The 20,359-nt window shown below is 54.9% G+C and overlaps 1 protein-coding gene across 1 annotated transcript in view; it reads right to left on the bottom strand.

The window, feature by feature from the left end:
• Window positions 1–474: 474 nt before the first annotated feature.
• The window catches only part of DCHS1 (dachsous cadherin-related 1), a 37,199-nt gene continuing 17,314 nt past the window's right edge, over window positions 475–20,359 (bottom strand). The window contains exons 3-21 of the mRNA XM_056115825.1: window positions 14,488–14,676; window positions 14,159–14,390; window positions 13,784–14,020; window positions 12,250–13,263; window positions 11,845–12,038; window positions 11,570–11,666; window positions 11,323–11,480; window positions 10,283–11,147; window positions 9,919–10,158; window positions 9,696–9,821; window positions 8,679–8,888; window positions 6,668–7,546; window positions 6,431–6,544; window positions 6,095–6,306; window positions 5,597–5,751; window positions 5,287–5,417; window positions 4,532–4,815; window positions 4,087–4,225; window positions 475–3,547 (exon numbers count right to left, since the gene is read on the bottom strand). Of these exons, the coding sequence (XP_055971800.1) occupies window positions 936–3,547; window positions 4,087–4,225; window positions 4,532–4,815; window positions 5,287–5,417; window positions 5,597–5,751; window positions 6,095–6,306; window positions 6,431–6,544; window positions 6,668–7,546; window positions 8,679–8,888; window positions 9,696–9,821; window positions 9,919–10,158; window positions 10,283–11,147; window positions 11,323–11,480; window positions 11,570–11,666; window positions 11,845–12,038; window positions 12,250–13,263; window positions 13,784–14,020; window positions 14,159–14,390; window positions 14,488–14,676 (8,088 nt within the window). The 3' untranslated portion in view covers window positions 475–935. The remainder of the gene's footprint in view (window positions 3,548–4,086; window positions 4,226–4,531; window positions 4,816–5,286; window positions 5,418–5,596; window positions 5,752–6,094; window positions 6,307–6,430; window positions 6,545–6,667; window positions 7,547–8,678; window positions 8,889–9,695; window positions 9,822–9,918; window positions 10,159–10,282; window positions 11,148–11,322; window positions 11,481–11,569; window positions 11,667–11,844; window positions 12,039–12,249; window positions 13,264–13,783; window positions 14,021–14,158; window positions 14,391–14,487; window positions 14,677–20,359) is intronic.

Below are 20,359 nucleotides of genomic sequence, written 5' to 3'. Positions count from 1 at the left end.
CGCAGCCTGGTCACCGGGGCCCCAGCGAGACTCAGACCCTGGCTCGTCCAGCTGTGTGCTGTCCAGCTGTGTGCTCTACGCACAGCCACCTGATCTGGCGGCTGCGAGACTGTTTCAGTCCGTGTGTTCTGCCTCCCAGAACTGTACAAAGCAGGAGATGAGCCTGACCTGTCAAAGGAGCTTTTATTTTGTGGCTCTGGTATCCACCCACATCTCCCTGAAGACCTCAGATGTAAAACTGGTCACCCCAAGAGCTGTTCCCCGCAACCAACCCCCTCTTGGTCATTGCCAGCTATAAGCCCAGAGGTCTGCCTTCTCCCTTATTTTCTGTGTCTAAGGCACTCCGGTTGCACTCCATGTCAACCATATTCTGGATGCCCTCATACCTGTTATACTTCAGTGCCCACTGCCACCACATGCCCTAACGCCACCCTCCACTCCCCCAATCCCCAGAGAACAGAGCCAAACGCTGGATACAAACTGCAGTTTATTAAGGCTCCAGAGTGAGAATTGGCACTTGGTTCTGGGCAAGGGCAAGGGTGTCAATGGAACCCAAGGGAGCTGGGCCCTAACAGGTTGGAGGACCTCCCCCAACCCCCTTCCCCCAATAAATAAAGTCTCAGCTCCATGTCAGGGTGCTGGTGCAGGGCAGAGAGCCCTCACTGAGGAGAACCCAGGGCTGCCGCCTCCTTCGTATTTCTCCCCACACTGGACCTGGCCACGGGTCAGTGCACAATTGAGAGGACTCTGTGGTGCTGGTGCTCTGGTGGGGCCAGTGGGAGACGCGGGATCTGCCCCCAGTGGAGGAGTCTGGGGTGGGAAGCGGGCCTTCCCCATGGCCAACCGTGATCCGAGGCTGCCCGGGGCAGGCTCAGATGGGGCCTGCATTGGGGATGCTGTGCACATCCCAGGTCGGGGCCCAGCCTGGGCCACAGCTAGATGTGTAGCTCTGTGTCATCAGGGGGCTCCAGGCCAGACTCTGTGCTGAGTGCTGAGGCCGAGGGGCCCTGGGCCACCCCGAATGGCGAGACAACAGGTGAGCGAGCAGCCAGCGGAGACAGTGAGGGGGAGAAGCTGGGGGACATGGCGGCTGAGGACAGGGAGCCTTCGTGGCTGATGGGGGAGCGGTGGGAGGCTGGCGGGAAGATGGCTCGAGTTACAGCTGTGCTGGCTGGCTTGGGGGGTACAGACTTGGCTCCGGGGTGAGCCACGGCAGTGATGAGGGGTGGTGGATCAATACGGGGAGCCGGGGGGCATGGCCGGGCTTCATCCTTGAGACGGGCAATCTCGGTGAAGACGCTGGCCAGCGGCTGGAACTGAGGGCACCAGCTCAGCAGGTAGTCCCAGTTATAGCTGCCACGGAGCTCCTCTTCACCAGCCACAATGGCCGTCAGCGCACCTGCCACACAGGGCTTGCCATCTGCTGGGAAGCCATAGTCCCCAGGAGGTGCAGGGCTGAGGCCACAGCCTCCCAGGAAGGCCGTGGCTGGGGCTGGGGGCCCCTCTTCTCGGTACAGGGTGGCGCCCGGCCCCGGCAGCAGAAGCCCTGCCTTGCGGCCCTTATACCAGGTGTCAGGGGCAGCTGGCTCACAGGATGTGTCGCTCAGTCCATCTGCATCCTGTTGGATGCCTGAGTCGGGGCCACGGGCAGCCAAGGAGGAGGCCACACTGGCCACCCGGGGGAACTCATTGATCATGCGAATCTCGTCATCCTCTGCGGCCTCTGCTGAGCCTCGGCCACTGGAGTGTGAAGGGTCCAGGGAGCCCCCACGCGGATATGGCCCCCCGGCTCCGGGGCCACCGTAGCTGGGGAGAGTCTGGTGATACAGGTGCTCTGAAGGCGGTGGGCTGGGTGGCTCTCGGCCCAGCTTCTGCAGGGTTCCACTGGCCAGGGGTGCTGCCTGTGACATGGGGCCAGGTGCTGCCTCAGCTTTGCGGCTGCGGGCCCTCACCAGCCCGAGAACCAGGGCTGCCAGAGCAAGCACCACCACGACTCCCAGGGAGGCCGCCACGGCCCCCACCAAGAGCAGGTTGAGGTCAGGGGCCAGGCCCAGGGCTGTGTGGGTGATGTCCACAGTCACGGGCACTGTGGCACTCCGGGAACCAGGCAGAGGCCCCCGTGCCATCACTTCTAACCTCAGCTCCCGAGGCGCCTCACGCCGAGTCCGGCCCCCACCCCCTGAGCTACCTGCTCCACTGCCCGGTGCCCGGCTGTCCACCCGCAGGTACAGGGCACCTGTAGTCTGGTTGATCCCGAAATAGGGGGAAGAGGTGGCAAGGGAATAGAGCACCAGGCCATCAGCACCTCCATCTTCATCTGTGGCCTGCACGTGACCCAGACTGTGGCCACGCCGAGCACCTTCTGGCACCTGAAAGTGGAAAGCTGGAGCCAGGAAAACTGGGTCATACTCGTCCTCACCGGTCACCAGCACTGACACAGTGACTGAGGCTGAGAGATTCCCAGCATCAGCAGCACCCACCAGCAGCTGGAAGTTTCCTGTGTGCTCATAGTCAAAGGCCACTCGAGCCCGCAGCTCCCCTGTTGAGCTGTTCAGTGCAAATGCCTCACGGCCATCAGGCCCCGGGCCAGCATCCAGCAGGCTGTAACGAAGCCTCCCAAAAGCCCCAGCATCCCCATCAATTGCATGCAGGGTGGTTATAAGAGTGCCTGGGGGCTGGTTTTCTGCCAGGCTGGTGCTGAGCAAGTTCAGGGGGAAGACTGGGCCATGATCATTCACATCCTGGACCTCAACCATCACTGGTGCCAGAGCAAAGTGTGCCCCTGTGGGGTCGGCTGCCTGCACCACAAGCTGATGTCGAGCCTGGGTCTCACAGTCCAAGGAGTGGGCCAGTCGTAAGGCGCCTGAGCTTTCATCCAACTCAAAGAGCCCCAAGGGGTCACCTGAGCTGAGCGTAAACCGTACGAGACCATGAGGACCTGGGTCAGCATCGGAAGCCTCCACATGCAGCAGCTCAGCTCCAATGGGCGTGTCCTCGGGCACTGCCACCCGGTAGGATGCTCGGGAGAAGATAGGTGGGTTGTCATTGACATCTAGCACAGTGATCGTGACAGGCACTGCTGAGCTGCGAGGAGGTTGCCCTCGGTCTGCCGCAGTCACTGTTAGGTTGTATTGGGTCAGGCTTTCAAAATCCAGAGGCTCAAGCAACACCAGGCAGCCCAGCGTCCGGGGGCCTAGTCCACTATCGTCCCCCGACTCAGCCAGCCGGGGCTCTAGTTGGAAGACCCTGCCCCGGTTGCCGCTCACAATGCTGTAGTCCACAGTGGCATGGGTACGGCTCCCGTCAGCATCTGTGGCCTCCAGGGTGAGCAGGGTGGAACCTGGGGGCAGGTCCTCGGTCACAGCCACCTGGTAGTGTGGCAAAGTGAAGCTTGGGGCATGGTCATTCTGATCCTGCAGCTGCACGTGCACTGTGGCTCGTGCTGCCCGGCCTGGCATCCCGTGATCTCGTGCTTCCAGAACCACATCCACCACTCCTGGCCCCTCCTGGTCCAAAGCCATCGCTCCCACTGTTGTGAACAGAGTCCCTAAGAAAATGGCAAGAAACAAGCATTCAGTAGAGACTGTGGCTGAGCACAAGAAGGATCTTGTGAGGCTGTGGAAATGGCCTCAAAGTTCAGGCCCCAGGGAAGGGCCTGTGTTCTGAGAGATCATGGAATAGTTTCCAGGATTCAGACAATGGCTTCCAAACATGCAGTGGGAAACTGGGCTTAAAAGGAGACAGAGGGATAGAAAAATTTCCTCCCTCAAACAGATCGAGTTTAGAATTCAGACAATAAAGCTCAGAATCCTGGGGTTGGTGTGATAATACAGTGGGTAGGGTGTTTGCCTTGCACACGGCCGACCCAGGTTCGATCCTCGGCATCCCATATAGTTGCCTGTGTATTGCCAGGGGTAATTCCTGAGTGCAGAGCCGGGAATAATCCCTGAGCATCACTGGGTGTGACACCCCTCCCCCCTCGCCCCTCCACACCCCGCACACTCCGCTCCAAAAGAAAAAGAAAGTTCAGAATCCAGGAAATCTGACACAAGAAAGAGAAGGACTCAGAGCCCTAGAAGGACGCACCATTGTTGGGGTCAACACTGAAGCCCTCAGCAGGGGAAGCCAGGTGGTAGGAGATGTGACCATTGGCACCTGAGTCCCGGTCAGTGGCAGAAACGGAGAGAATGGCACTTCCTGGGGGGGTGTGTTCGAGCAGCATCACCTAAGGTGGGAGTGGGAGGACAAGCATTTTAGCCCAGTTTCCCAGCAGTACACTCGGTCTCTGTTCTGGAGTTTAGGCCTTCGAGCTCTGTCATCCATTCCAGCTTGGAATCTAGCCTCAGCATTAAAATTTCTCTCCCATTGCTGGACATAGCTCCTAGGACCTGGGGGTGCCGCTTTGGATAGCAGAACTCTCTCCCCTGTCAGTTCCGCCATCTAGCCCACACAGACCTCAGGCCTCATTGCTTCCCTCCAATGTGAACAACCCAAGGCTCAGGTGTGGGGGGTCCTTCAGGGGACTCAGTACCTGGTAGAGGCTCTGGGAGAATGCAGGTGCATTGTCGTTGACATCCTCCACGAGCACTGTGAGGTTGGCTCGACCCTGGTGAGGCCCATCGTGTGCCAGGAGCTGCAGGTGGTAGCGGTCATGCTGCTCGAAGTCCAGGGGACCCGTGAGTGAGACACGGCCTCCATAACGGCCTACACTGAAGGGATCCTGGGGCCCAGATGGGCTCAGCACATACCACAGCACCGGCCCAGAGTCCACATCATTCCCGGTTACTTGGGCAATCTCTGAGCCAAGCAGTGCATCTGCAGCACAGGGAACAACAGTTATGTCAAGAGTAGTCATATACCCAATAACTTTTCAGTATCTGTATTGCAAACCATAGAGCAAAAAAAAAAGGAGAGTGAGAGAGAGACGGGGTGGGGGGAGGTGGGAGAGGGGAGAGACAGAGAAAGGGGAGAGAGACAGAGAGAGGGAAGGGAGATAGAGAGAGGAGAGAGATAGGAAAGAGAGGAGAGATAGAGAGAGATAGAGATAGAGAGAGACTTGTCATAGGGACATTAGTGGTTAGTGGTGGGAAATGCACACTGGTGAAGGGACGGGTTTTGGAACATTCTCTGACTGAAACCCAATTATGAACTAATCTGTAACTATCTCAGTGTGATTCAATTAAAACAATAAATTTAAAAAAACTGGTCCTAACCACCCCTGGAGCCCAGGGTGGGGAACACTGTCACCCACCACCCTTTGTACCTCTCATTTTACACAGCCCTCACCTTCAGACACACGGAGCTCCCAGGGCTGGGGGATGGTAGGACGATTGTCATTGGTGTCTATGACCATCACCGTTAGGGTAGCTGAGCCCACCAGTGCTGGGCTTCCTCTGTCTGTGGCCATCAATACGAGCCTAGACACAAAGTTCCATCAGTGGGTGGTCCTGGGTTAAGGGAGACCTGGAGGACTCAGGGAAGGCTGGGGGTGAGCAAGACTTGGGGTATATAATATGGATGGCAGGGAGGAGGGATTCAAAGGCAGGGCTTGGAGAGTGAACAGACCCAGAATGGGGTCTACAGAGCCAGGCCTCACCGTGTTTCAGCCCAGATCTCACGGTCCAGGATGGCTGTGGTGGTGATTGTGCCTGTGGTTGGGTCTACGTGGAACAACCCCCGTGCTGGCTGGGATGCAGCTAGACTGTAGGAGATCTGTCCGCTGGGGCCTTGATCCAGGTCATCTGCCTCCACCTGGTGACAGGAGAAGGCTGTTGCCACTAGCCTGAACACAGACAAATCTGACCAGTACTTGCTCCACAGGCTGGAGCGACAGCACGGGGGTAGGGCATTTGCTTTGCACGTGGCCGGCCCGGGTTTGATTCCTCCGTCCCTCAGAAAGTCCAGATAGCTACCGAGAGTATCTAGCCCGCACAGCAGAGCCTGGCAAACTCCCCGTGGCGTATTTGATATGCCAAAAACAGTAACAAGTCCCACAATGGAGACATTACTGGTGCCTGCTTGAGCAAATAGATGAACAACGGGAGGACAGGGCTACCGTGCTACTTGCTCCCCATTTTTCCACGACACTCCCTACCTGTAGCAGGGGACCCTCTAAGGGTCTGGACTCTGGCAGGAAGGCCACATAGTGGGGCCGCAGGAAGCGGGGAGCGTTATCATTGGCATCTTGCAGGGTTAGTGTCAGCACGGAGAATGCAAAGGTGCCTCCACTTTCTGCCTGCAGGACCAGTCGCAATCGTGGGCTTGCCTCAAAGTCCAACCCCTCTGCTGAACGAACGGTGATGACTCCTGGTGGGAGACGAAATGCATCAACAGCTTCCTCTATCTCCCTTATTCAGGGCAAACCCTTCCCTTCCAGAACCTCCAGTCAGCTTCCCGAACAGCCTGTCCCCTTACAAGCCCTACTCCTTACCTGTACTGGGCTGGATGGAGAATGTTCCTTTCTCGTTCCCACTGAGAATGCTGTAGGTGATTGGGCCACTGGAGCCCCCGGCATGGGTGGCCTTGGGGGAGACAATGGGAGTGCCTGCACAGAGGATGGCATTGGTTGGACTGTGGACACTAGTCCAGGGGAATGTGGAGACATGTTAGTGAGCAATCCCAGCCTACCCAGGAGCCAAACCTGAGAGATATGGTTGGGGAGACCCACCTGGAGGTGCATTCTCACGGAGCAGAGCTTCACTACTAGTCCGAGGAAAGCGGGGTCCACGTTCAGACTCCCCTTGCAACCCAACAATGACCACACCAGTGGCAGAGCGAGCTGGGCGGCCCAGGTCAGTAGCCACGATAAAGAGGACACGATCCCGGGGGCCCAGGACTGCAGGGGAACGTGCCAAGCGGATTTCACCAGTATAAGAGTCCACAGTGGTGCCCGGTGGCGGCGTGCCCGCCAGACGGTAGAGGATGGATGCGTTGGCGCCAGCATCGCGATCTTCAGCTCGCAGAGTGGCAAGAGCCAGGGTTGGGGTGCCAAGGCTGGGGCCCGAGCGGGGCAGGCGCAGTCGCAAAGGACTGGTGGGGAAAGTGGGGGCATGGTCATTGACGTCGCGCACTGTGACAGTGACAGGCACCGTGGTGCTCAGAGGCCCTGCGGCTGCACTGTCCACTGCGCTCACAGAAAAGGCATAGCTGGGGCACTGCTCTCGGTCCAGGGCCGCGGCTGTGCGCAGTTCCCCAGAGCTGGGTTCCAGCAGGAAGGCGCCCGCAGCACCTGAACCCAGATAGTAGGTTACGAGGCCGTTGGCCCCCGCATCAGGGTCATGAGCCTGTAGCTGCAGCAGCAAGGTCCCCGCAGGTGCATCCTCGGACACTTCCACAGAGTAGGCAGGCACAGGGAAGGCTGGGGCATGGTCATTGGCATCCAGCACTGTCACTGTCACAAGCAGAGTGGCACTGAGAGCTGGCTGGCCTCCATCCCGGGCCTCTATTCGCAGCTGGAATGCTGGCTCCACCTCCCGGTCTAAAGGCCTCATGGTGCCAAACTCTCCAGAGGCGGGGTCGAGAACAAAGGCTCCGGATGGGTCCCCATCTGCAGAGGAGGCATGCGCGCATAAACAAACACGCGTGTTCGAGTGTTTGGGGGCGCAGGGTGACTTACAGGCAATGGCAAAGAATGTGCGTGTTGTGTGTGGCAGAGTGGGGGTGAAGAGAAAAGCAGAACACAGAAGGTACACATGGTGTGAGGACCGCTGGAAGTCCCTGGCCACCCTTTCAGAGAGGAAATAAGATTAAAACTGTTTTCATAGCAACGCTAAATATTACATGCCTTTTGCATTTTCATTAACTCACAAATATTCTGTCTAGCCCAGCATTACAGGTCATGGGATGACATAATCACTTGAACACTTGATAGAATGTGTGTTTTTGTTTACTATTCTAGGCATAGAAAATGTCACTGTTACTGTCACTGTCATTCTGTTATTCATCAATTTGCTCGAGCAGGCACCAGTAACGTCTGCATTTGTCCTAGCCCTGAGATTTTAGCAGCCTCTCCTTACTTGTCCTTCCCAATGGTGCCACATTGGAGGCTCTTTCAGGGTCAGGGGAATGAGACACATCATGTTACTATTTTTGGCATATCGAGTATGCCACGGGAGCTTGCCAGGCTCTGCCGTGTGGGCAGGATACTCTCGGTAGCTTGCTGGGTTCTCCAAGAAGGAGAACTAGACTATAAGATGTCGCACAGCAAAGGCATAGAAAATACAGAACATAAATATGTATTTTCAGAGACTCATTCAATTTTTGCTGACTTGACTTTAGTAATACCTGATATTATGGTTGTGACTTCATTATTATCATATAGTGATTGCAATTCAGCAATCAATCATTTTATTTTAAACATTAACATTTCCCTGTGCTTAAGTAGCAGTATGAAAAGAAATGCCCTGCAGTGGCTTGTATTGTTGTTGTAGTTTTGGGACCAAACAATTTGAGCTAAAAATGAAAGAAAAGGAAAGGAAATGGGAAGACAGGAACAGACTGAGAGGGAAATCAAGAAGAGGGGTGGCACACAGACACCCAGAAACATATAGGCATGAAGGGGAAACATGAAAGGCAGAGTGAGGGAAAGGGGTGTAGACACACTGAGCATGATACAGGTCAACAGGGAATAAGAATTGGGCAAGCGGGTTCTGGTGGAGTGGGTACAGGTGGGGTCTTACCCAGGATGCGGTACTGCAGTTGTCCATTTGCTCCCACATCTGGGTCAGAGGCCCGCAGTTTGGTAAGAGTCTGCGGGTCCTGGCCCTCGGGTACCTCCAGGGAGAGGTGGGAGCTCCCAAAGGTTGGAGCATGGTCATTCTCATCCTCCACAGTCACTCGTACTGTGACATGGGTCAACAGTGGAGGTGAGCCGCTGTCCCGGGCATACACTGTGAATGGAGCACAATCAATGACATTCAGCCTGCTTCCAGACTGTGAAGAATTCTCACAAATGTTCTCCCTGCACCCAACAAGTCCCCACATAAAGATTCAAGTGTCAGAAGATGACTGTTTTCTCCACACCTCCCATGCTTGGTGCGCATGAGAGACATCGTGGATTAGTAGTAGTATAACAGAGAAGTGAAATGAGGTACACAATTGGGCAAGACTCCTAGTGCTGCCACTGCAATGTCAGTTTGAGCAAGTCAGTTCATCTCTCTGGTACTCAGAATCAATGTGCTAAACTTTTAAATGTACAGTCTGAGGAAATTCTTGTCAGAACAGCTGTGACATTATGCATCTGAGTTTTTGAGATCACCAGAGGAAACCTGACAGTTTACCTTGCACTCTGCCACCCCTGACTTCTCCAAAGCATAAGTAAACAAAACAAACACCATCCTCCCCTTGTTCATAGATTTGCTTGAGCGGGCCCAGTAACATCTCCATTTTTGAGACTTGTTACTGTGTTGGCATATTGAATATATGCAGGCGAGATACTCTCGGTAGCTTGCCAGGCTCTCGGAGAGGGGCGGAGGAACCAAACCCGGCTCGGCCTGGCTGGCTGCGCGCAAGCCAAACGCCCTACCTCTGTGCTATCGCTCCAGCCCATCCAAAATATAACATTAGGTATATTGAAATAGGTAGAAGTTTCTGGAAGGTACCTTGAGCGGTCTGCCATAAAACACTATATGTTTAACAAAGGCCAAGGTGTTTAAGGGGGGAGGGGGGAAAGGGGGATGTGTCCATTCTATGCGTACCTGTCAGGTTGATCTCCTCTTGCTCCTCCCGATCCAAGGGCTGAAGGGTTGTGAGAATTCCAGTGTCCGGGTCCAGGGAGAAGCTTTCTCCAGAAACGCCCCCGTAAGTCACGTGCCCATTGGTCCCTGAGGAGCGGTGGCAGGGAACGTGGAGGGTAACCAGTAAATATGCCCTTCCTTGCCCCAGCCCATCCCTAACCCCCCGACACCCACAAGGTCTTACCCAGGTCCGGGTCAGTGGCCTGCAGAGTGAGCAGAGAAGTGCCCGGCGGGCTGTTCTCACGCAGGAGGACACTGTACTCCTGCTGCTGGAAAGCGGGTGCCTCGTCGTTGACGTCGGCCACGCTGACAGTCAGCAGCTGCGTGGCTGAGCGCGGCGGGGAGCCGTGGTCCGAGGCCACCACGGTCAGCACGTGCTCAGCTCTCTGCTCGCGGTCCAGCGGCCGCACCACGGACAGCGCCCCTAGGCGGGCAGAGGGCAGACAGTTTGGCGGGAGACCCCCCCAACCTCCCTCCACAGCAGCCCCCACCCTCCCCGTCCATCCCTGCGTCCGTCCGTCCCCAGCGGCCCGGGGCTCAGCTCTCACCCGTGCTGGGGTGTAGCCGGAAGCAGCCGTCCCCGCCGGCGGCCAGGCGATAGGACACGCGCGCGGCCTCGCCCAGGTCGGGGTCTCGGGCCACCACGTGCAGCGCGGCGGTCCCCTGTGGCTGGTCCTCGGGGAGGTGCACGCGGGCGGGCGAGGCGAACACGGGCGCATTGTCGTTCTCGTCGGTGACGAAGACGCGCGCCGACACGCGCGCTGCGCGACGGCGACTGGCGTTGGCGGGCCGGTCGGTGGCTTCGACGAGCAGCAGCAGCGCCGGCGTGGTCTCCCGGTCCAGCCCCCGCGGGGCGCTGAGCGCCCCGGTGCGGGCGTCGAGGCGGAGCGCGGGCACCGGCGGCTCCTGGCGCAGCAGGCGGTAGCGCACGTCGCTGTTGGGGCCCGGGCCGTCGGCGTCCGACGCCCGGAACGTGTAGAGCGCGGCGCCGGGCTCGGGGTTCTCGGGCAGCGCCAGGGCCAGCGGGTCGCGGGCGAAGGTGGGCGCGTGCTCGTTCTCGTCCTGCACGCGCACCTGCACGCGCAGCAGCCGCGCGCCCGCGCCCCCGGGGCCCTCGGCGCGCACCGTGAGCGCGCGCCACGCCGGGCCCGCCTCAAAGTCCAGGGGCCGCGCCAAGTACAGGCGCCCGGAGGCCGCGTCCAGCGCGAAGGTGCCCTCGGGGTCCGCGCCACCCACCAGGGTATAGGTGAGTGTGCCCGTCGCCGCCGGCTCTGACGGGGCCACCGAGCCCAGCAGGGAGCCGGGCTGCAGCCCCTCGGCGGCCGTCACCGTCAGCACCACGGGCACCGGCGTCGCGGGGTCTGGCTCGGAGGGGTCCTGCGGGGGCTCGGTGGACCGAGCTGAAGGCAGCACCTGTTGTGAGTGGGGTGGGAGCTCAGAATCTGGGAGAACCAGGCGGGCCAGGTACTGGGAAGGGTAATCACGCAGGAGCCTACCTAGAGGGCGCCAAAACCCCATCAAGGTGCTGCTCCCTGAACCCCCCCTCCCCCCTCCCATAAAAGGTGGCCCAGGGGAAGGGCCGTCATACCTGCACCAGCAGCTGGAGGCTGGAGCTCCGAGGGGGGTTGCCTTGATCGTGAGCACTCAGGGTCAGCACATAATGGGGCCGCTCTGCTCGGATCAGGGGTGCTGCGGTGAACAGCTCCCCAGAGTGAGAATGCAGAGAGAAGAGTTCTGAGCCGGGGCCTGAGGGAAGGGTAGGGGTTCCAGAGCTAAGCTGGGCTGGCTGCGGTGCCTGGCAGCACCCGCCACCTCCCCTCTCTCTGTCCCCATACCAGTTAGTGAGTAGAGGATGGTCCCGTTCTCCCCCTCATCCGGATCCTTGGCCTGCAGAGTTGTCACTAGTGTTCCTGGAGGCACGCGATCTGGCACCTGTTGGGAGAAACATACGCCTATTCTTGGGACAAGTCAGGACTGGGACCCCCGCACCAATGTGCAGGCAGAGCCCCTCCTTTTCCAGCTCTCATACTTGTCCGAAGAGCCACCCCTCTCTTAGCTACACCTAGTCCCTCTCCCATTTTTCAGGGCAGCAGCCTGCCGCTCTCCTCACCTGGATGGGGAGACCGCCGCCAGCAGCCCCTGAGGCCTGCAGGAAGGTGGGGCTGTGATCGTTGAGGTCGAGTACTGCAATGTGCACAGTGCCTGTGGTGCTTCGGGGTGGGCTCCCCCCATCCTGCACCTGCACCAGGAGCTGATAGCTGCTCTGCCGCTCGCGGTCCAGGCTTTGGAGCGTAGTCACCTCCCCTAAGAGGGTTGGATTGGGGACCATGTATGAGGGAGTTAGAGATGCTGAGGCCGAGGCCTGCAGCTGCGAGACTGAGGTTTGGGGCGTATGGGAAGGAATGTCAGGGAGAACAACTCCAGGCTCAGTCCCCGGTCCACACAGCCAGGCTTCAGGGTCTGGTCTGGGTGCTCATAGGCTATTGAGTCTCAGAACATGGGGCCCAGTGCTCACCAGTCTGGGGGTGGATGCGGAAGGCCTTGCCATCCTCGGAGAGCTGTCTGAGGCTGTAGGTCAGTCGTCCATTGGCTCCTGAGTCTCGGTCAGTGGCAAATATTCGGCCCACACTGGTCCCTGGGGGCTGGTTCTCAGCCACAGCCAGGAAGGTGGGCTCCTCAGACAAGCGGGGACTGTGGTCATTCTGGCTGAGGATGCTGACCCTCACGGTGGCTGTTCCTGTGTGCTGCCCCAGCTCAGCTTTGGGCCCAGACACTGCCATTACCTTTAGAGTGTACAGTTCCTGGTCGAGGGCTGCCCGTACCCACAGCCAGCCACTCTGTGGCTCCAGGCCAAAGGGGCTACTTGGCCCATCTGCAAGGTGATAGGTGACAGGGCTCCCGTCTGGTGCTCGAGCCTGTACTTGCAGGACCTGAGTTCCAGGGGTGGTGCCCGAGGGCAGGTCCACACGATAGGTAGGGCTGCTGAAGTGGGGAGCCAGCCCACGAGTCCCCAAGTCCTGTACCACCACCCTCAAGCGAAAGTGGCTGGTGCGGGGTGGGGAGCCCCCATCCCGGGCCTCCAGCTCCAGTTCATAGGCTGGCCCACCTGGGGGCCCCAGAGATCCCATAAGCCGTATGTGGCCTGTGGTGGGGTCCACAGTGAAGGTCCCCCCACCCCCTGCAAGTAGCGTAAAGGTGACTTGACTATTCACACCCGAGTCTGGGTCTAGAGCCCTCAGTGTGTAGATGGGGGTCCCTGGGGCAGTGCTGGGGGGCAGCAACACCGTGTCTTCAGGGGCAGGGAAGGCAGGGGAATTGTCATTGACATCTTCCAGCAGCACACGCACCCGGGCTGCTGCAAAAGCTGGGGGTACGCCACTGCCTGCCCGCACCTCCAGCTCCAGCACTGGGCCCAAGAGCTCCCGGTCCAGAGGGCGAACTGTTTGTAACAGCCCTGAGGTCCCATCTATGGAGAAGAGTCCTCGGGGATCTCCATCTGACAGGGCAAGAGTCACGGGCCCTACACGACCTAAGGAGGAATAAACAGGGGTCAGGAAAGAGATGGGCATTACTGAGTTGGGGCCCAGACTCTGATCCCAAGGAGTAGGCAGTGCCCAGGCCTTTTGAAGTATCAGGGGCAGGGAAATGTGGGAGGACAGCTGGGTGGCACCAGGATGATACCCATGTGTCTGGGGATGAGCAGAGAACCAACATCATGCCAAGGGAGGTACTAGGAACAGAACCAAGTATTTCATATGGGAGAATCTATGGTGTGATACTCTGAAGATAGTATTTCTTCACCTCTTCCCCACCATGGCCTCTTTCAACCTTGTTTCCTTCCTGTGGCATCCTTGCCTTACCAGCTGTCCTCCTAGGCTTGTGCCATGGCATCCCATTTATGCTGTTTTCACCTGTGGCCCCCATGGAATATTCTGAGGGTCCCTGATTGAGAAACACTGATCTAGGGTACCAGGAGATGGAGCAACAGTGCTATAAGCCTGTTGGGACTTTTGGATATGGCATCAAGTAGGTAAAATGCTCAATGATACCTGGTGGGTTGTGTGCCTGGACCTTGCCCACACTGGTGCCCGGTGCTGCATCCTCGGGCACAGAAAAGACATACTGCAGCTGCTCAAACACAGGTGGTGTGGGGGTTCCAGGCACAATGCTGATGTTGACTCGGGCACTGGGCTCTGCCTGCAGACCACCTCCATCCTGAGCCCCGATCTCCAGCTGTACCACAGAGTTGGCTCGTCTGGCTAAGGGCCAGGCTACTGTCAGCAGCCCTGGGAAGAAAGACAGAAGCAAAGGTGTCTCAAGAGGCAGAACAAAGCTGGAAGAGTTCTGGGAGGTGGGGCACCACCCCATTTACAGGGATGGGGTGGGTGTCTGGCAGGAGGCCCTAGGAAAGGGAGAATCCTTACCTGAGTGTTCGTCCAAGGCAAAGAGAGGGGGGCTATTGCCAGCCAGGATGCGGTAGGAGAGCTGTCCATGGAGCCCCTGATCGGGATCACGGGCACGGACCCTCAGCACGGCTGTGCCAGGTGTGCTCTGGGCACTCAAACTGGCAGCATACTCTCGTGGATAAAACTGAGGTGGGTTGTCATTCTCATCTGACACAAACACCTTCACATACACGATGGACTTGAGGCCTCCCTAGTGAGAGATGCAGCTGTAAGTCAGGCGGGCCTTACCTCCTCCCAGCAAGTTCTCTAACGCAATACCCGGGCCTGATCATGGTCTGCGTACTCACCCCATCTACAGCTGTCACTGTGAAGTCGAAGCTTGAGGGCCCCTGGTCGCGGTCCAAGGTTCGAGTCGTGCACACATCACCAGTGAGGGCATCAATGCGGAATGGGGGAGACCCCGAGGCTCCAAGTCCAGCACCCAAGGAATAGGACAGGATGCCAAATGGACCACTGTCTGCATCTGTGGCTGTTACCTGGGGGAAAGTTCTGTTGAATGATGCCCCACTCTCTTGGCCAGAAAAGCCAGAGTTAAGAGACAATGAGGAGGAACAGGCTCAGGTCAGCTTCACTCAGGGGCTCTGCATGGCCACACACAGGAGGGACTAGTAGGACATGCACCAGAACCCAAGCTCAGACTACACCTCAGCCCCTCTGCTCACATTTTTGTCAATGGCTCGGTACATGACTTTGTTTTATGCACTTATGTTTAAGACATCTTATTTAATATAAATGTTAATTCACAAACACTAAACTCGTAGCATGACAACACATCTGAATGAAGCTTACCTAACATGTGCACGCACACACATATTTTCTCCATAAGGCACACTACAGCCTTCTTGTGCTTAATTAAGAATACCAGAGAGTTCTTCAGCACTGTGAAGCTATTTTGTGTGTGTGTGTGTGTGTGTGTGTGTGTGTGTGTGCGCGCGCGCGCTCTGGGGCCATTCTGGCTGTGTTCAGGGGCCACACCCTGCAGTCTGGGGGACCATATATGGTACTAGAATTTGAGCCAGGCCCTAGAAAAGGGCTGGCAGCTGCAGCTGCAATGCAAGGCAAGCTCCTTAACCTTTGTACTATCTCTGCCCCCCTTGAAAACCGTATTAAACAGCAATGTAACCAACAAAAAGCAAAACTGTGAAAAGCATGGCACTAAATAGACTATAAAAAGGACTATGGTTCACTGTATAGGAACTAAAACATGAATGCAAATACTGCCCTATGCAAACTCAATTGGGACTGGGCTCACTGGCAGCCTGAATTTTTCATCACCCTTTGCATCTCTGGGAGTGATTGCAAAAGTTCCACAAAGGTGTTGAAGTTTTAAATAAATTTTAGACAGCTGGTGAATTCATACATAAAATCTCTCCAAATGATGAGGACCAAATAAAGCGGATTAGGGGCTGCAACTGAATTTCAGATGGATCACAAGAAGTTAAAATCACCATCAAGAGGCCAGGACTATAGTACAGTACTATAGTATATAGTACTGGGCTGGAGCGATAGCACAGCGGTAGGGCGTTCGCCTTACAAGCGGCCAACATGGCCAACCCGAGTTCGATTCCTCCGCCCCTCTCGGAGAGCCTGGCAAGCTACCGAGAGTATTCGATGTGCCAGACACAGTAACAACAAAGTCTCCAATGGAGACGTTACTGGGCCCGCTCGAGCAAATCGACGATCAACGGGAGGGCCTTTACCTTTACCTTATAGTATATAGTATATATACTATATATATGTACTGTATATAGTATGTAGTATATAGTACAGTATAGTACTATAGTACTATAGTACAGCACATAAAGTGCTTGACCCAGATTCAATCCCCACACACCCGAATCCCACACTCCCTGAGCACAGAGCCAGGAGTAAGCCCTGAACATCATTGGGTGTGACTTTAAAAAAGAAAAAAAACAAAACATCACCAAGTCTCATAATCACATTAAGTGGAGAGCTGGCCAACTAACAGAATTACAGAGAGAGACTCAAGATACATGTCTCCTCTCAACTGAGTTGAGTCACTAAAGTGGGATCTGATTACTTCTGGGATCTGATCAGTTGACTCGCTGGGATCTGCTCTGTTGATTTATGGATGTGGGTTATGAGCTTTTAACTTCCCTTCACCTCTCTAGTCAACCTCACCGGAAGTAAGAGAGGGGAACTGCATATATATAGTACAGTATTAAAGTCATTAAATCATTTGGGCTCCCTGCTCCGTCCCTCACCACCCCCCCCCCCAAAAAAAAAAAAAAGAAGGAAAGGCTTTTCTGGTTAATTCTTGGCTATCTTCCAGATTGGCTCAGGAAAAGCTGAGTGACCAAACACCCCTTAGAAGCCTCTGAATGCTTCTAAGCCAGATCAGCAGAAGGCATCATTCGGTGAGCTCCTGTGTCTCCTATGGCCAGGCACACAGTAGGTCCTCTATATCTACTTGTGCCTTGAGTAAAGGGACATTCTGATTCTCCTGTCTTGCACAAAAACTTCTTTCAAACTAAGTTTTATACACTGGGTGCACAATGGGCTCTCAATAGCAGGTTTGCTGGTGCCGACCACTGTAGCCTGTGACAAAGTACTCTTTGTGGATATAAGACCTCAGGGTCGTGATACGCTATAAGAGGAAGCTGCAGAGTTCCCCTTTCCCAGCCAGAAAATGTTGCTCAGAGAGAAGACTGGTTAAAGACTTCTGATTGTTGCCCAGGCCCTTGACAGAGTGATTTGTGCCACTGTTTACCCTCCCAAGAGACACCGAGACCCTTCCCGGCTGAACCCTGGAAACGGTTTCTGTTGCAACTCTTTACTATGGCTGTGGGCCCAGATATCCCAGGAGACAAACTTCCCCCTGCATCAATCTGGGCGGGCTGCAGCACAGCTGTGGCACCATCTCCAGAAGCTGTTGAAGACCTTTGCCCTCTCTGACTCGCTGCAGGAAGAGAGCAATAAATAGTGGTCAGGGGAAGTTGTCAGGAAGTGACCCCAAAAGGCGCCGAGATCATTGACTGGAAATGACCAAGGAGAGGTGAATTTCCTGGCCTGTGCCGCCCCAGTGCAAAGACTCCCAACCTCACAACTCAGCTTCGGTCAGATCCCTCTCCCACTCTGCCCCAAAGCTGGCACGAGCCTCATCTCTCTCCTCTTGTCCCTGGCACTTGTCAGGTGCTCTATTTAGAAGAAAATCAAGACCTTATCTGAGAACTCTTTAAATTCCTACCAGACCACAAACCTACCACATCCGCTCTATCCAGATCCCCTTCCCAGGTGTCTTCCCCAGCTTCTCCTCCTCCTGCTCACACAACCCGCCCCGGCCTCCTGCCCCCCTTCTTACTCGCTGTACTTCCTTGAATCTCTTCTTGGCCTCTGCTCACTCTCCCGCACTCTCTCAGGGCCTTCACTTCCACTTCCGTGGTTTTGACCATCATCTGTACCTTGACCTGGGCCATCCCTCTGAGCTCCAGTCGTGTACATCCAGATGCCAGATCAGCATCTCCACTTGGATATCCCACAGGCACCTTAAATCCAACCTGTCCAAAGCTAAACTCATGATCATTCCAAACCCCTCTCTAATGACTCTTCCATCCATGCGGTTACTTGAGCCAGAAATGTGTTCTTCCCTTTTCCTTTCCCAGCATATCAATCAACCAGAGAATAAGTAAGCCTTATTATCCCTCCTACTTGTCTATTCCTGTCTTTTACCATTATCACTATCTTGACTTAGGTTGGAGTCATCTCTCTCCTGAACTATTGTAATTTCCTCCAATTTATCTTCAACCACTGCAAGGTTTCTCAACCTCTGCACAACTGATATTTTAGGGCATATCAATTCTTTTTGTGGTGCTGTATTTTAGATATATGGCAGCACCCCTGGACTCTTATCCACTAGATACCAGAGCACCTCACATTTGTGACAATGTCTAAGTGGCTCTAGACATTGCCAAATATCCCCTCTAGAGGGCAAAATCATCTCCAGTTGTGAATCACTGTTCTAGATGACTGTTCTAGATGACTCCTAAAAGCTTTTATTTGGGAATGGGGGAGAGATGTATTCTGTTTGGGGGCTATACCCGGAGGTGCTCAGGATTTACTCCTGATTCTGCACTTAGGGATTACTCAGGGCAGAGCTTAGGGCATCATACAGGGTGCTGGAGATTGATCCTGGGTCGACTGTGTGCAAAGCAAGTGCTCCACCTACTGCACTAATGCTCTAATCCCTAAAAGCATCTTTATTTTATTTATTTATTTTTTGCTTTTTGGGTCACACCCGGCAATTACTCCTGGCTCTGCACTCAGGAATTACTCCTGGCAGTGCTCAGGGGACCATATGGGATGCTGGGAATCGAACCTGGGTCAGCCACGTGCAAGGCAATTGCCCTACCCTCTGTGCTATCGCTCCAGCCCCCCTAAAAGCATCTTTTAAGACAAGTATGTTCATATTACTCTACTACTCAAAATCTTCAATTTTCCCTGTAGAAAAATGGCTCAGTCCCCTTGGCTTGTCTGGACACCGCACCATCTGCTCGTTTCCCAATCTCCATCTATACTCTTTGTTCATCTGTCTGATCCACAACTGGTGGTGGTCGGGGCTTACTCCTGGTTCTGTGCTCAGTGGTCATTCCTGGCAGGTTCAGGGGACCCTATATGGTGCCCGGGATTGAACCTGGTGGGCCGCGTGCAAGGCAAACACCACCCCACTCGTTGTAACTGTCTCTCTGGCCTCAGACATTTTCAACTCCAGAGATACACTTACAGGACTTTGAACAAGTCTGATAATTCCACTTATTCCCCTGTCTGGTCTCCTCAGAAATTTCCATTCATCCCTTAAGTCTCTGCTCCCAAAGTTTTTCCTTTGGGAACACGACTGTTGTTTGTGTAGGGCCACTTCCCTCAGTGCTCGGTGCTCATTCTTAGCTGTGCACACAGAGATCACTCCTGGAGGGGCTCAGGGGGCCATACATGGTACTGGGGACTGAACGCAGGATTGAACCTGCATGCAAGGCAAGCACCCTAGCTTTTGTATTCTCCTCACTCCAGCCTGGTTTTGGGAAAAGTTTTGTACTGCCTCTCTGTATCTCAGTTATAGTTGCATCATGGACATTTTCTTACTGCAGCCAAATAGTTTTTTAGCTTGCGAGTCCAAAAACTTCATAAAGTAGGGAAGTGATTCATTCACTACTGTAGTCTGTGTCCCTCATAGAAGGACTAGCATATGGTAGATATCTGAGAAATGTAAATGGGTTAATCAAGTATTAAGACTTTTTCAAACAATTATGGACACCTAATGTTCATTTTAACTCCCACTTCCTCTGGTTACTAATGGCTTACAAACAAAACAAACAAAGATAAGCCTTCAGGAAATCACCTGGAGAACTGCCCTCCAACTGCAAGCATTACTGAGGAAAGAAGTTTGGAAGCTAGGACCCAATGGATCTACCAAGAGGGAGGTAGAGACATAGAGAGTGGGTAGGAACTGTAGGTGCCTACAGGAGGAGGTAGGCAGAGACCTAAAATCTAACCATATGACTAGTCAGGCTCGGTCACTGACCTGGAGTCTAGGTAACAGGCAGCCCCTAAAAGATGCTCAGGAATATGGAGGGCTTACAACAAGACTTGAAGCACTAGACACCTAAGGAGGTTCCCTCAGTTGATTTGTAACTGGAGATGATTTTTCCCTCTAGAGGGGATATTTGGCAATGCCTAGAGACACTGGTTGTCATAAGTGTGAGGTGCTATGATATCTAGTGCTTAAGAGTCCAAGAATGTTGCCATATATCCAAAATGCAGCACAACAAAAAGAATTGATATGCCCTAAAATATGAGTTGTGCAGTGGTTGAGAACCTTGGTACAGAGAATGAACTGGAGAGATTTTCAATTGTTCAGGGAGAGATGACTCGACTCAGTCTCCTCTCCTGCATCCATGCTCCCTGATGTGGCCAAAGCAATCTTTCTAAAAGATAGATCAGATCTGCAGAGAGCTCCTCACTGGCTCCTTATGGTTTTTAAAATAAAATTCAAAGCTGAATTTTAAAGCTTGCAATCTGGTCCCTGTTTACCATCTTGTCTATTCTGCACCCAGTTCTCTCCTCAGAGCTGATAAGGTCAATCTGATGAATACAGCCCTTTAAACACAACATGGTGTTCTGCAGACTGGAGTCCCCCCTCTCTAT

This window comes from Sorex fumeus, unplaced genomic scaffold, assembly GCF_029834395.1.
Source record: "Sorex fumeus unplaced genomic scaffold, SorFum_2.1 ptg000030l, whole genome shotgun sequence".
Taxonomy (NCBI): Eukaryota; Metazoa; Chordata; class Mammalia; order Eulipotyphla; family Soricidae; genus Sorex; species Sorex fumeus.
Note: the sequence above shows the minus strand (reverse complement) of the source record. Positions and strands in the feature narration are given on the sequence as shown.